Here is a 15908-nt window from a genome sequence, read left to right on the forward strand (position 1 = left end):
GGTAAGTGAACCAACAAAGCACTAGCTTAAAGGAACCGATTTAGAAAATAAATAACAAACCTTTACAACCCCTTTAAACCACTAAGGGCCAGATTCAGATAGGTTAGCGGATCTTTAGATCCGCGTAACCTAACTGATTTGCGATCTGCCGCCGCAAGTTTTGAGGCGAGTGCTTTATTTAAATCCCCCGGCGGAATTCAAATTCCGCGGCTAGGGGGAGTGTACTATTCAAATCAGGCGCGTCCCCGCGCCGATCGAACAGCGCATGCGCCGTCCGGAAATTCTCCCAGCATGCATTGCTTTAAATGACGTCGCAAGGACGTCATTGGTTTCGCCGTTTACGTAAATTTCGTCCATCCGTATTCGCGAACGACTTACGCAAACGACGTAAAAAATTCAAATTTTGTCGTGGGAACGACGGCCATACTTAACATTGGCTGCGCCTCATAGACCCAGGGGTAACTATACGCCGGAAAAAGCCGAACGCAAACAACGTAAGAAAAAAAGGGCCGGGCGGTCGTTCGTTTCAGAATCGGCGTAAATGCTCATTAGCATATTCGACGCGTAAAAGACACGGAAGCGGTACCTAGCGGCCGGCCTGGAATTGCAGCCTAAGATCCGACGGTGTAAGTCACTTACACCTGTCGGATCTTAGGCATATCTATGCGTAACTGATTCTATGAATCAGTCGCATAGATACGACCGACGGAACTAAGAGATACACCGTCGTATGAGGAGATACACCGTCGTATCTCTTTGTGAATCTGGCTCTACAAGTCTGGACTGTTTCACCCCCTTCCAGTTCGGGTCATATTTCACTTTTCAACCCTTTCACACTTTGATGCAACACTGTATCCTGATAATTTTGATATCATTTTTGAGATATATAGAGCTTTCTTTTGGTGATCACCACTGAGTTTTTTTATTTTTTGCTATATAAATGATAAAAAATGATAAAAAATATTGGCAGTTTCGAAAAAAAAAATTGGAGTTTTTGTTATAAAACTTTGCAAATAAATAATCTTTCTTCATAAAAAAAAAATGAACAAATATAGCAAAAGTAGAGTGAACCAGGTATCTGCATATGTATTGAGAGCAATCAAGGGTATAACTATAGATATAACAGCCAATGCGATTACCAAGAGCTATGTGATCATTTTTCCAGGTAGCAATGAAATTTAACAAATATATTTGGATTAAATGAATGTAAAAAAAGTTTGGGAAACTGTATACAATTGCTATAAAAATGTATATTCTTCGTCTTCATCACTAGAGGAGTTAAAATGGAGTTTAGAGAAACAGGAGGCCCTTAATGGTTCTTTATGGGGCCCAGCCACACATAAAATATGGCCCTGACAGCTGTCTCAGTTATTCACATTTTTCTGTTTTAGTCTAGAGCATAATTGTGGGGTGGTGAGCAGGTATGTTAGCCCTTTGCAACAGCACACCAGGGGTCAAGTCCTGGGGAAAAAAGTGTGGGAACTCCCATCCAAGATCCACTCCCCCCACCAAAAAAAAAAAAATGATACGCTCATATGCATAATTACTAAACCGCATGGGTTTTTTTTCGATCCACTGTATCTTAGTAATCCTTTATGTTACTGGCCGCTTCCTGTATATGGTTTCATCGGGTAGTGTGCGGGTATTCCGTCACTTCCTCGATGCCGCAATGTCTCCTGGGAGCGTTTGTCATTGTTCCCAGGAGACATTGCGGAGGCGAGTTATCGCGGGATTTAGAAAGAAGCAAGTTCATAAAGCGGCCAGTAACATAAAGGATTACTAAGGTTCGCCTGCCCCTGACTGACTCGAGCTGGGCATCGCCGCTCAGTGAAGGATTGGCTCGGGCGGCTCGGCTGCTCTAGTCCTGCAAAGGGAACTGCGTTCCTGCTGTGAAAAAAGTGCAGGAACTCCATTCCCACACGTTCCCGCAGGACTTGAGCCCTGCAGCACACCAATATATCTGTTTTTGAGTTTATAGATTAGGTCATTGCTTGGGCAGGCTACAGTAAAAGTTATTGGGCCAGATTCAGAAAGAATCGCCTATCTTTAGGCGGGCGTAGTGTATCTCAGATCCACTACGCCGCCATAACTTAGAGCGGCAGGTCCCGTATTCAGAAAGAACTTGCGCTCTAAGTTACGTCGGCGTAGTGTAAATGGGCCGGCGTAAGCCCGCCTAATTCAAACTAGGCTGGTAGTGGGCGTGTTGTATGTTAATGAATCGTGACTCCACGTAAATGACGCGTTTAACGAACGGTGCATGCGCGTGCATGTTCAGTATCACGTCGATTTTCCTCTGTAAGTTACGCCGGCTCAATGCTTAGTCGACGTGAACGGAACCTACGCCCATCCCCATTCACAGACGACTTACGACGTAAAATACAACGCTGTTCCGACGTCCATACCTAACATGAGTAGTTACGCCAGACCGACGCCTTACGTAAATGGCGTATATAGATGCGCCGGACGGAACTACGTTTGTGAATCGGCGTATCTAGGTCATTTGCATATTTGACACGGAAATCAACGGAAGCGCCACCTAGCGGCCAGCGTAAATATGCACCCCAAGATACGACAGCGTAGGAGACTTACGCCGCTCGTATCTTGGCAACCGTGAGGCGTCAAGATACGACGCCTCACACTCAGACTTACGACGGCGTATCTGGAGATTATGGTGCTGCATAGAAGCTGTACTATAGCTTTCATGAACAGAAAGCGATCTTTGAATGGAGGAGGCAGATCAACAATCAACTGAAGGTGCTCGCAAGCCAGGGGCGGACTGACCATTCGGGCACTCGGGCACTGCCCCAGGGCCCTATGCCACTAGGGGGCCCCTTCAGTGCTGCCAGCCTAAGTAAAACCAGGGACAGTATCTAAAAATCTGCGCTTTTTAAAAAATCCCAAGATTTTAGTTGCCCCGCCTCTCCAGTTCCTTTTCAGTGTGTGTATGTGTATTCTGTGTGTGTGTATACTGTGTGTGTATATTGTGTGTCTGTGTGTGTATATTGTGTATGTATACTGTATGTGTGTGTGTATACTGTGTGGCCCCATAATCTCGTATTTCCTGGGGGCCCCATAATCTCCTATTGCCCAGGGGCCCCATAATCTCCTATTGCCCGGTGGCCCCATGAGTTGTCAGTCCACCCCTGTCGCAAGCTGACATCGCTATGGCTTATTATGAGGCACTGACTAATGCTGTGTACACACGATCGGTCAAACCGATAAGAACGATCTGATGGACCATTTTCATCAGACCAAACCGATTATGTGTGGGCCCCATCGGTTATTTATCTATCGGTTTAAAAAAATTCAATCTTGTTTTAAATTCAACCGATGGATTCCTAACCGATAGAAAAAAAACGATCGTTTGTAGGCACGTCCATCGGTTAAAAATCCACGCATGCTCAGAATCAAGTCGACGCATGCTTGGAAGCATTGAACTTCGTTTTTTTCAGCACGCCGTTGTGTTTTACGTCACCGCGTTCTGACACGATCGGTTTTTTAACCGATGGTGTGTAGACACGACTGACCATCGGTCAGCTTCATCGGTTAACCGATGGAAAAATCCATCAGAGCGTTTTCATCGAATGGACCGATCGTGTGTTGTCAGTTTGCAACAAGAAGTGTTTGAAAATTGTATACATTTAGGCATGATGCCAAACATACCAAAAAATTGATTTAGAGTTTGCATAATATTATCTAAAATGTAAAATTATTGGAAATCCCCAGAAATAATGCAAGAATAATTATTTTTTGAAGTTCTATTTATCTTAATGTGACTTCTGTGTTCTGGCTAGATAAACAACTCGACTGTTACTGGATTAAACGCTAAAATGTACTCCATAAAATTGGTCGAAGGAGGCCTGCTGCGTCAACGTATGCTTGGAGACTTTGTGAGGACACCACATAAAAAACCTCAGGTATAACTACATTTGTTATGCATGCAACAGTAATACAAGTGATCTTGTACTAAAATAATTATGCATAATTACTTTAAGCTCTCTGCATGACTAATTTTTGTCAACAGGCTGCAATGCCTTTATTTCAAGCTACTGCTCGTTACCTCTGGGACTTTAAAGGGTAACTATAGAAGCTGAGCCCAAAATAACGCAGGTAGAGGACAAAGGACTAGTCACCAATATTGCAACTGGTCTTTCCAACATTACTGATTTACCATGACTTCTTGTGCAAAGTGCCTCTGTGTGGTGGTTGTCATCTTGGTAAGGGTAGAGTTTCCCGTCCTCATGTCAGAGCCTCCAGCAAGGAGAATAGGGAGCAGCACCATAGTGACATCATCGAATCTTACTCCAAATCTCCTGAGACTAGTAATTAGAGGCAGCAATGTCCTAAACCCCATACTGAACATACAGTATACATGAGGCTGTAAACACAGGGGGGCTTATCCACACTCACATACCAGGAAGTGCACTTTGATGTTTTAGGAGAAATTAAAACCAAAAGGTACAGGGCTAGATTCAGATAGCCCGCCGTAACTTATCTGAGATACGCTACGCCGCCATAACTTAGTGAGGCAGGTTCTGTATTCACAAAGAACCTGCGCCCTAAGTTACGGCGGCGTAACGTAAATGTGCTGGCGTAAGCGTGCCTAATTCAAATTGTGAAGAGGTGGGCGTGTTTTATGTAAATAAAACATGACCCCGCGTAAATGACGTTTCTAACGAACGGCGTCCGTGAACGTATCCCAGTGTGCATGCTCCTAATCATGTCGCAAATAGTCAATGCCTTCGACGTGAACGTCATTTACACAAAGCCCTATTCACGAACGACTTACGCAAACGACGTAAAATTCGAAGCTGTCCCGACGCTCATACTTAACATTGGCTATTCCTCATATAGCAGGAGTAACTTTACACCGGAAAAAGCCTCACGTAAAAGACGTAAAAAAATCCGCTGGGCGCACGTACGTTTCTGAATCGGCGTATCTAGCTCATTTGCATATTCTACGCGGAAATCAACGGAAGCGCCACCTAGCGGGTAGCGTAAATATGCACTCTAAGATACGACGGCGTAGGAGACTTACGCCGGTCGTATCTTAGCAACATTTAAGCGCATCTCAATTTGAGCATACGTTTAAAGATACGACGGCGCGGATTCTGACTTTACGACGGCATATCTACTGATACGCTGACGTAAATCTTTGTGAATCCAGCCCAATATTTATGGTACTGCTTAGGTACAATAAACAATTCTAAATGTTCCCTGTATATCTTCACTTTTTGAGTTCTGGTCCACTTTAGGCATACATCACTTTTATATTAAAGCACTAAATGGAAAAATACTCACCTATGCTCCAACAGTCAAATGTCATCGTATGCCTAGTCCTTACTTTGAATCACTTTATATGCTAAATTGTGTTATTACCATTGTTAATCCATTTTATGCTTGCCTAGTTACCAACCATATTGGGTAACAATATATTAAGTTTGCTTTTACTATGTGGTTTGGTGCCTGTTTTCTTTGACATAGCACTACTATTGGGAACTAATTATTACTTTCAGTGATTTTCTGTGATACTGTATGTTTGTACACTCAACCTGGTGTGTCAGAGAGGCTGAGGTTCTTGAGAAGGTTGAGGCAAATAACAGAGGACCCATGCTATCCAGTGGCTCCAACGGTGGTAGTGCTATACATGTATGTCCAAGTTTGAAAAAAATCAGACAACTGACAATTAAATCTGACAGTTTGTGGACAAAATTAGAAGGCAGGGCCATAACATGCATTGACATATTATAGTAACTTCTCCTGACTTATAACTGATTACATTTCATCATCCTACAGGTTGAAGTCTACATCAATGGAATACCATCCCGATGTACCGGAGACTGTGGTTACAACTGGAATGTGAAGGAAACTCCAGAGATAAGCTCTATTAGTACAGGTAGAGTATCCACATATCCTCTCTACCTTTCACTTACCTTTCAAGTGGGTTCTTGGTCATCTGCTGCTTGCATATCATCTTCCACTAGGGTTGCCACCTTTTCTTTAGCGGCACACAGAATTTTATATATATATATATATATATATATATATATATATATATATATATATATATATATATATATATATATATATATATATATATATATAAGCTATGCATATATTTTGAAGTTAAGCACAAGAGTCTTCTTTACATCAGAGTCCACAGAGTTCCACTTTTACATCAGAGTTTCCTTATACTGTAAAGGGGGGGCAGACTCTGCAATAAGGGAAAACTCTGGGGATAAAAACTCTGGGGATAAAAGTTAAAAATAGTCAGGGTTGATTGAGAGAGTTCTGCTTTAATGCCAAAATATTTTGGTACTGCAATGCACATTGAAGAGAATTGGAGTCATCGGGCCAGATTCAGAGAGACTTACGCCAACGTATCAGTATATACGTCGTCGTGAGTCCGAATGTGCGCCGTCGTATCTTTTTGCTTATTCTTAAAATGAGATACGCCTCACTGTTGCCAAGATACGACCGACGTAAGTCTCCTACGCCGTCGTATCTTGGGTGCATATTTACGCTGGCCGCTAGGGGTGTTTATGTAGATTTACGCGTCGAATATGTAAATGAGCAAGATACACCGATTCATGAACGTACGTACGCCCGTCGTAGTAAGCTACGCCGTTTACGTAAGGCGTTTTTCCAGCGTAAAGATAAACCACCAAAAAGATGGCTCAGCCCATGCAAAGGTATGGACGTCGGAAGTGCCGTCGGATTTTACGTTGTTTACGTAAGTGGTACGTGAATGGGGCAGGGTGTAAGTTAGGTTCACGTCGTACGCATTGAGCCGTCGTATCGTAGGGAGTATTTGCGACGTGATTCTGAGCCTGCGCGCGCATGCGCCGTACGAACGGCTCTTCATTTACATGGGGTCACGGTTAATTTAAATGTAGCACACCCACTACCTGCCTACTTTGAATTAGGCGGGGTTACGCCGGCCCATTTTCGCTACACCAACGTAACTTACGGCGCAAGTGCTTTGTGAATACTGGCCTTGCCTCACTATGTTATGTCTGCGTAGTGCAAATGGGATGTGCTACGTCGGCCAAAAGATACGCCGATCTCTCTGAATCTGGCTAATCATTGGTGTAAATGGGTGCAATAAAACCCCACAGCATTGGTGTCAGTGACTGCATTAAAAACCCTCATCATTGGTCTCAGTGACCACAAAATGAAGTCCTTACTACAAACATGGAAACACTAGTGTTTCATATTTTATATTACATGATGACCCAGAATTGTATACATTGCATTATTATATATGTCCAAAGAATTTCTAATTTTGCACAAAATTTTTTTTTGAACACTTTATTTTAGAGTGGAATGGAAATGATGAAGTCCTTATAATAAATGGAACTGGATTCTCAAACAGTACTGGCAATGATACAACTTCTATTACTATTGGCAACATTACTTGCCCCATACTTAGTATTACCGGTAAGTCATTTAATGAACAATGAAAGCATGGGCAGGAAACCAACGCAACCGGTAACCATGCGTGTTAAAAAAACAAGAATGAACAAAGTATAGAAAATATGGTTACAATGGGTAAGCATCCATCCAGTTTCCATAAAGAGGTCTGTTCTCAACTTGCAGTACATTACAAGAAGACAAAGCTAGTTGTTGCAAAAATATAAACAAGTCTATCAAAAACATGTCACCTTGAACAATCACGCCCAAATGGGCACCACTGTGGCAGAATCATGAAAACATTCCCTCAGAGCATGTCTAGATTAACAGCAATATGGAAACTGAGGTTCCACCAGGTGGGTTCCTTGTCAGCTTTAAGGCCCATACACACGTTCAGACTTTTTGACAACAACGGTCCGACGGACGTGTTTTATCCAACAATTTGACCGTCTGTATGCTCCATCGGACAATTGTTTTTGTTTTTTCAAAGGACAAATGTTTGCTGTGAATGCTCTCTAACTTTCCGACAAAAAAAATGTCCGATGGAGGATAATCCGATCGTGTGTACACAAGTCTAAGTGCCTTGAGGCGATTTAGTTTGTGTTTGTAGCACTATACAAGTTACTCATTCATTTTTTCATTCATCGGACTAAAATCCAAAGTTCAAACAAGCATGCTCAGAACCAATGCTAAACATCAGACAACAATAACAGAAGTTGCCCAAAGGGTGGCGGTAAAGAGCTGAAAAAACGCATGATTTGGTGAATGTTGGCTGAAAAAGTTCTGCCGTGTGTAGTTCATGGCCAACGCCCCTTCGGACAAAATTCCACGGAAAAGTCAGATGGAAGTCCGATCATGTGTATGAGGCTTTAGAACGTTGTTGCAAGGCACCCACCAAAAGAGGATGTCCAATGTAAAGGTCTATGCTTGCTTAAAAAGAGTTCAAGGAAGGAGGAAAAGTGGGAAAGAAAACAAAAAGAGAGAGAGAAGAAGGAAGAGTCAAGTTCGGGTTCAATTGGATCCCCACCTGCAGGGTAGGCCCTCAAATAAAAATACATTTTTAGGTCATGGCATCCATATAGAATCATCAACAGTCCCTCCGAGATAGTTAGAAATTCACAGATGCCATACCTTTTTTAAACCTGAAAACGTTATCAAGTAGCATGGCAGCAAGTTTCTCATTAACCACTTTAAAACCGCACGCCGTCATATGACGTCCAAAAAGAGGATCTGTTATCCCGGGGCCGCGTGGATGTCATATGACGTCCTGCACTTTGTGCGGGGATATTTGAATGATGCCTGCACCTAGAGGCATCATTCATATATCGTTTTCTTTCGGCTGCGATCCTGCGCACCATAAGAACGATCATAGCGGTGGTTCCGCCACTTGATCGTTCTTATAGGCGGCGGGAGGGGACATCCCCCCTCCCGCCGCCATCCGGTGCTTCTCTGGGCTCTCCCGTCCCATCGGGGGCCCAGAGAGATGATCGCCGTCCACTGGATGTGCAGCATAGAGATGACTGGTGACCAGATGGTCACCAGTCATCTCTATGACCGTCGAAGGCCCGGGCGCGAAGTGATGACGTCACGCCCGGGTACTCGTAAGTAAACAAACCGCAATTGCGGCTAGTAAGAATGAGATCTGTGAATTTTTTTTCACAATCTCATTCTTTCCAGCCTGGAGGAGAGATGTGGGGTCTTATTGACCCCGCATCTCTCCTTAAAGAGGACCTGTCACACACTATTCCTATTACAAGGGATGTTTACATTTTTTCTTTGTAATAGGAATAAAAGCAATCGAATTTTTTTTTTAAAAAAAGTGTAAAAAATAAATAAATAAGTAAAATAAAAAAAATTAAAACGCCCCTGTCCCTGGTAGCTCGCGCTCAGAAGCGAACCCACACGTAAGTCCCGCCAACGTATGTAAACGTCGTTAAAACCTCACATGTGAGGTGTCGCCGCGTGCGTTAGAGTGTGTGCAACAATTCTAGCACTAGACCTCCTCTGTAACTTCAAACTGGTAACCTGTAAAAAATTTAAAGCGTCGCCTATGGAGATTTTTAAGTAACGAAGTTTGGCATCATTCCATGAGTGTGCGCAATTTTAAAGCATGACATGTTAGGTATCTATTTACTTGGCGTAACATCATCTTTCATATTTTACAAAAAAATTGGGCTAACTTTACTGTTTTGTTATTTTTTAGTTCATGAAATTCATTACTTCATTACAAAAAAAAGGCGTTTAAAAAATGATTGCGCAAATACCGTGCAAGATAAAAAATGCAAATGACCGCCATTTTATTCCCTAGGGTGTCTGCTAAAAAACATATATCCTTTTTGGGGGTTCTGAGTAATTTTCTAGCAATAGAATGATGATTTGTACATGTAGGAGAGAAGTGCCAGAATAGTCCCGGTATGGAGGTGGGTTTTAAAGCCCTGTATTGAAGGGGTTAAACAGGTACCAAATGATTTTATGTTTGATCTGTGCAAAAGTTGGAACCCTGGATTTCTACACTCTCGCCAAGGATCTCACATCCTTAATGAATGTTTGGAAATTGGATTAGTTATTGAATTTCACCTATCAGGAGTGATCCACAAGATAGTGTCCACAGCTATAGGAACTAGTAGGTACACTTCTATGCTTACCCCACAAGGGGGCACTTACTGCATAATATGCTGCTAGGAGGCATTTTGTGTCCTGTAATAATAACTGAAAATCTGTGGTGCTACTAAACCCCCTTGGAGGCGTGGGCAGGACAGAACTCTAGCCCTAGCATCCTGACAAATACATTTGATACAAAGTCTCTGAATAGTTCTTATAATATGTGGAGGGACGTAGACCTTGTCTGCAAATTGACTGGCTTTATGTTGATACCATGCAACCTCTATACCCCAAACGTCTGGATTGGCTATAATAGATAAGGCTAGGGGTTCCATTGCAAGGGCAAACAGTAGAGGTAACAGAGGACATACCTGCCTCATGCCTCTGCTAATAGGAAAAAAAAATGACAGGAAGCCTGCGTATTGAACAAATGTTCTAGGGATGTCATAAAGAGTTGAAACCCATGAGAGAAAGTGAGGACCGAATCCCCAAGTTGTCAATAGTTTTGTGAATATTGGAAAGGTCTTCTGCTCCCTGGTTTGGTGATATGTATAATACTGGATTTTTTTTATTATTTTTATCTTAAGCCAAGGAGATCAGATGTCTGGTACAAAAGGCAAGTGCGGGGACCTTCCCGATCACAGTGTACATCGCAGGGGTTGGGCTGCCTACATTTTCTGGTGGAAACTTGACCCTTACCCAAGAACTGTCTGTTTTATCTATTACACCATCAACGGGAAGCTCAGCAGGTAATGTTAAATGCGTGCATACTTGGTAATGTGTAAGTGTAAGGCCTCATTCACACGAGGCAGATCCGCTCAGCAGAGTCTGCCAGCTCAGCAGGAGATCACTCCGGTGATCTCCGCTGAGCCGGCGGATGACAGGTCTGTCTCTGCTCACTGAGCGGGGAGGGTCCTGTCAGGGTGCCACTGATTCCTATGGAGAGATCGGACAGCATGTCCGTTTTCATCAGAACTCATCTGATCTGCCAAGATGGATGGCGAATGTATCGCTATACGTCTTATTTTAGCGGATCGGATGGCAGACGGGTGTCAGCAGACACATCTCCGCTGACATCCGTCTGCCCATATGAGTCAATGGATGGCATGCTCAGATCCACCTAAAAAACATACAGGCGGATCTGAGCGGGCTTGCTGTGTGAAAGGAGTCTAACATCTCAAGGTATTTATAACCTCTCAGTGAGCTCATAGTACTTCCCATGACAATGGTCACTAAGTACTTTCTTGAATGAGATTTTTGCTCAGAGATAAAATTATCTAAATACTCCTCTGCATTTTTGGCCTAGTTGACCCTGCTGTAGTCTCTCACCTTGTGACTCAATATAAAGCTACAGTGTTGCAATCTGATCACTGGGAGAGAGGAAACTGAGGAAATGCTTCCTCCTGCCTGAAGCAGACTGATGACATCATCTTTGCCTTGGCAAATTTGCATAAATTTAGCTTGACTGCTTTTATTTTTTTAAATATTGTCAATTTGTGACATGTCAGGAATGTATACATTAATGTAAATTAGATGAATTTAAAGTAGAACTAAAAGCATTTTTATTTTTGCTTTATTAGGAGATTTTTCTCCACTTCCTCTCCCATAACCACAACAGGAAGTGAGAGGCTATCGCTCCAAAGTGATGAAAACTAGTATCCCCTTTGGAAGATTTCCCTTCTACTCCTGTTCTGGTGGCAATTCAAAATTTGGGATTTTCTTTCACTTTCAGTGATGATGGTAAACATGCCAAATAGGGGTGTTTCTCCCTAGTAGGGACACAGACAGCAACAATAAAGACAGGTTTTCTAAACCCCCTGCACTCTGAAAAAAAAAAAGAAAATGTTGCTTCTGAACAGATGCTTCCTCCTGCCTGTAGCAGACTGATGACATCATTTTAGCCTAGGCAATATAACTTGACATCAGCGTGACTGCTTTTTTAATGACAACTTTAAAAAAAAATTGCATTTTTTACTGTCAGTTTGTGACATGTCAGGAATTTATACAATAATTTAAAACAAACAATTCAGAATGCTAGCAAATGTATACCCTTGCCATGTCTGTATTATAAAACAACACTTTGTAAAATAAAATGGAAATCATTAGTAGATGTATGCATTCAGTGTGATGTTTAATCTGCCTTCTACCACCAGGGGGCACACTGGTCACAATTCACGGCAGGGGATTTGGCGGTGACTCAGCGGTAAAAATTGGTAGCAATGTCTGCGCTATTAACTTCATCAACCTGACTATGATTCAGTGCAGGACTTCAGTGGTAAGTAGAGGATGAGAGCCGCTCTTAGTTCCTGGAAGGTTAATGTGTGGTAGAGGAACAGTCAGGCCCTCTGTGTTTTTAAAAAAAATGATTTAGTCGTCAGAAAAAGATGGACCAATGTAATGCAAAAAAGCTATACCTAAACTACAGCTTCAATAACTCAAGTTAGCCAATAAAGGGCAGCTCATGATTGTGAAATTATTTTAGTGTAGGCTGACCACGTAACCCGGATTGCCCGGGACAGTCCCGCATTTTTCAGGTCTGTCCCGGGCACATTCATTCCAGGACAATACAGTGTCTCGGAATTAAACTGACACAGCCACCCCCAGGGCCAATCTGATGCCCCAAAAAAAGGCTGCCACATCACCGATTTACTCACTGACAGTACTTGTCCTGGCCGGAAATGCCTGGAGGAGCACAATCCTGCCCCCTGCTTGTGATTGGAGAAATCATAAATCCCGCCTCTTGTGTCCAATCACTGTGCTTTGATTCGTTACAGCACAAAATGATTTCTGGGAAGGGAGGGTGTCCCTGAATGGTAGTTTGGAAATGTGGTCACCCTATTTTAGTGTAGATTTCCTGTCTACAGAAAGAACTTTACGCTGACCTTAGCAACTATTTTTCACCCTCTCTTTTTTACATATTGCACACATATAATAAAACTGGAAATATTAGTGGATGCCCTGCAATAAGTAAATCAATGCAGAAGGCCAGAGAACCATTGAACAACCTATTTCTGGCAAATACCATCTGTTTTGAAGGCTGGGTATGGCTGATTACTGTCAGAATGCTGCTATAGAACCAGCCATAATTGTGTTACTTTTTGCTTTGTAAGAGGCTGCAATTAGTGCTGGAGGAGAAATCGTAAGGCTGATTAATGTCCTTGCCCATGGAAAACATATGGTACAATTTGCAATGGTGGTGGAACCCTCCTCAACATAAATACTACATTTATGCATAATTTGTGTAAGGACTTGAGCCAGGAGTTATGTTTAACAACATAGGGAGAACAGAACACTGCTCTGTCAGACGCGAGTGATGAAGAGCCGATCAATGGCTCTTCCTGTTTACATCGTGATCAGCCGTGGTTGGACACGGCTGATCACGTGGTAAAGAGCCTCCGCCGGAGGCTCTTTACTGAGATCGGAGATGCAGGGTGTCAGACTGACACCCCGCATAACTGATCGCCGGGCGCGCGCCGACATGAAATCCTGCAGGACGTCAATAGACGTCCAGTCAGGATTTCACAACCACTTCCCGGACGTCAATTGCCTATTGACCGGGCAGGAAGTGGTTAAAGTCAAATGGCTTTGTGTGCCATTGAGAAGGTGATTAGCCACACCCGATTGAGTTTACAAGTCAGTTTTAGGAGAGGGGGGGGTGTTCCTTTTTCCAACTCAGTGTTTTTTTGTTTCACATGTTGGTGTTATATCTTTCAATTGGATGTTTTAAGTTGTATTAAGTAAATACAGCTGGATAAAAAAAAAACTGTCTGGGGGGGGGGGGGGGGATTCTTTTCTATACTCACTTTATGTAAGACTGACATACGCACAACTAATTTTCACAACTTTATTTGCAGGGATCTGCTGGACTCACTGATGTTGTTGTTTTTACCGGTGGCTTTAATAGCACTTTACAGAATGCATTTGAATTAACTTCGGACTTTGCTCCAACTATAACTGGAATCAGCCCAAACATCAGCAGTGTTCTAGGTGAGATCATATATTTAAAAGAGAAGTATGGGTTATTGTTTTTTTTGCTAGTCATACTTACCTCGGTGGATGCAGCATCAGACCGATGCTTCACCTGTCCCCTGGGGTCTCTGCACTGAGAACCGAGCCACCGAACATCACCGATGGCTCGGTTCTCACTCCTTCCCAAGTAGAGCGATGCTGACTGTCAGTCAGCATTGCTTCTGCTCTACTTCTCCGCGCTTATTGGATCGCTGAGCTGTGGAGGGGTGGGGAGCTGCCATCAATCAAGGCAGCTGGCAGATCCAGACCTGGAAGTCGGGATGATGCGCTGCCTCGACTGATTTTTGTTTTTTCACTAGTAATGGTGGCGAGCAGCAATTTTATCGTGATTGCGACATTATGGTGGACATATCGGACACTTTTGACACTATTTTGGGATCATTTACATTTATACAGCGATCAGCGCTATAAAAATGCACTGATTACTGTGTAAATGTGACTGTCAGTAAAGGGGGTAACCTGTAGGGGGCGCTAAAGGGGTTAAGTGTGTTCTAGGGATGTGTTCTAACTGTGTGGGGGCTTGGCTACTTGTGACATGACACTGATCACTGCTCCCGATCACAGGGAGCTGGTATCAGTGTCCTGTCACTATGCAGAACCGGGGAAATGCTTGTGTACATCAGCATTTCCCGGTTCTTCCTCTCCGTGAGACGATCGCGGGGCACCCGTCGGACATCGAGTCTGCGGGACCCATGGTCACACTCACAGAGCTTGCGGCGCATGCGCCCACAATGCTGCGTCTTAAAGGGGATGTACATATACGTCCATATGCCCAGCCGTGCCATTCTGAAAGGGGCTAATGTATGGTAATGGAAGCTTTAATAAGTGTATATATCATTGTCTGCTTTTTTTTTTTTTTTACAGGTAACACAACACTGACTATTTTAGGATCAGACTTTAGCAATGGATCAGCAGACAGTGCTGTATTCATCGGAAAATCATCTTGTGAACAGATAGAGTGGACACCGACAAGCATTACATGTGTCCTTCCTGCTCTTCCTCCTGGGACCTACCCAGTCCTGGTCCATGTGGCCAATTGGGGATATGCAGTTTCCAGGTACTGTGCCAAAAATAACAATATACATAGTGCTTGGTGCTCTCTGTAATTGGATGAAATTGTTTTATCTCTCTATCCGCTATGAAGGAGCCTGGAGAATTTGGGGATGCTCTGAAATCTCAACCTCTTTTTGAAATACTGTGTTTCCCTAAGCACTTTCAAGATTAAAGTGATACTAAACATACAAAGTTAAATTTACATTGCCCCCTTCTATTTCTGTATGTGGATGATGGCACTGTAATTATTTTCATTAAAAAAAAAATTGAATTACTTTTTTCCTTATCGATATACAGCTGTGACATGGCCCAGCTCTTTCCCAGCCTGTCTGCAGGGTAACATAAGCAGGAGGAGCTTCTAGTCCTCTGCTGCTGGTCACAAGTTAAAAATGTAAAAAAAACTGCATTTGGAATACTGTATAGAGTAAACGTAAATAAATAATATCAATACACTGTTGTAAATTGCCATACAAATATATAATTTAAATCAAATATTTATTATTTTTTGGGCAACATCATGGTGTGGGCAGAATTCAGTGTCATGCCCCTCCAGCCTGTGTCTTAGAATGAGAGGGAGGTGAAGACTCCATCAGTCTACATGTAATATCCCACCCCCATTGTGTTTAGCTGGTTAATGGCCAGGGAGGAGGAGGAGGGAGGGAGTAGGCTGCCATTTACCCTGGTGTATATGCCCACAGGTGTGACCCTATAGTCACATGGGATGCTCAGATGTGATAGGGAGGAAATTCTCAGCATAATAACAAAAAAAAAACTGAGCATGTGTAGAGCTTTCAGCACTGCTTTGAAAAGTC

General features: G+C 42.9%; 1 protein-coding gene across 1 annotated transcript in view; it reads left to right on the forward strand.

Moving 5' to 3' along the window:
• Positions 1-15908, forward strand: part of LOC120941316 (fibrocystin-L-like) — a 292358-nt gene that overhangs the window by 128591 nt on the left and 147859 nt on the right. Inside the window, exons 26-32 of the mRNA XM_040354641.1 lie at positions 3795-3917; positions 5797-5896; positions 7321-7440; positions 10602-10763; positions 12168-12289; positions 13869-14001; positions 14908-15100. Coding sequence (XP_040210575.1) covers positions 3795-3917; positions 5797-5896; positions 7321-7440; positions 10602-10763; positions 12168-12289; positions 13869-14001; positions 14908-15100 — 953 coding nt within the window. The remainder of the gene's footprint in view (positions 1-3794; positions 3918-5796; positions 5897-7320; positions 7441-10601; positions 10764-12167; positions 12290-13868; positions 14002-14907; positions 15101-15908) is intronic.

This window comes from Rana temporaria, chromosome 5, assembly GCF_905171775.1.
Source record: "Rana temporaria chromosome 5, aRanTem1.1, whole genome shotgun sequence".
Classification (NCBI taxonomy): Eukaryota; Metazoa; Chordata; class Amphibia; order Anura; family Ranidae; genus Rana; species Rana temporaria.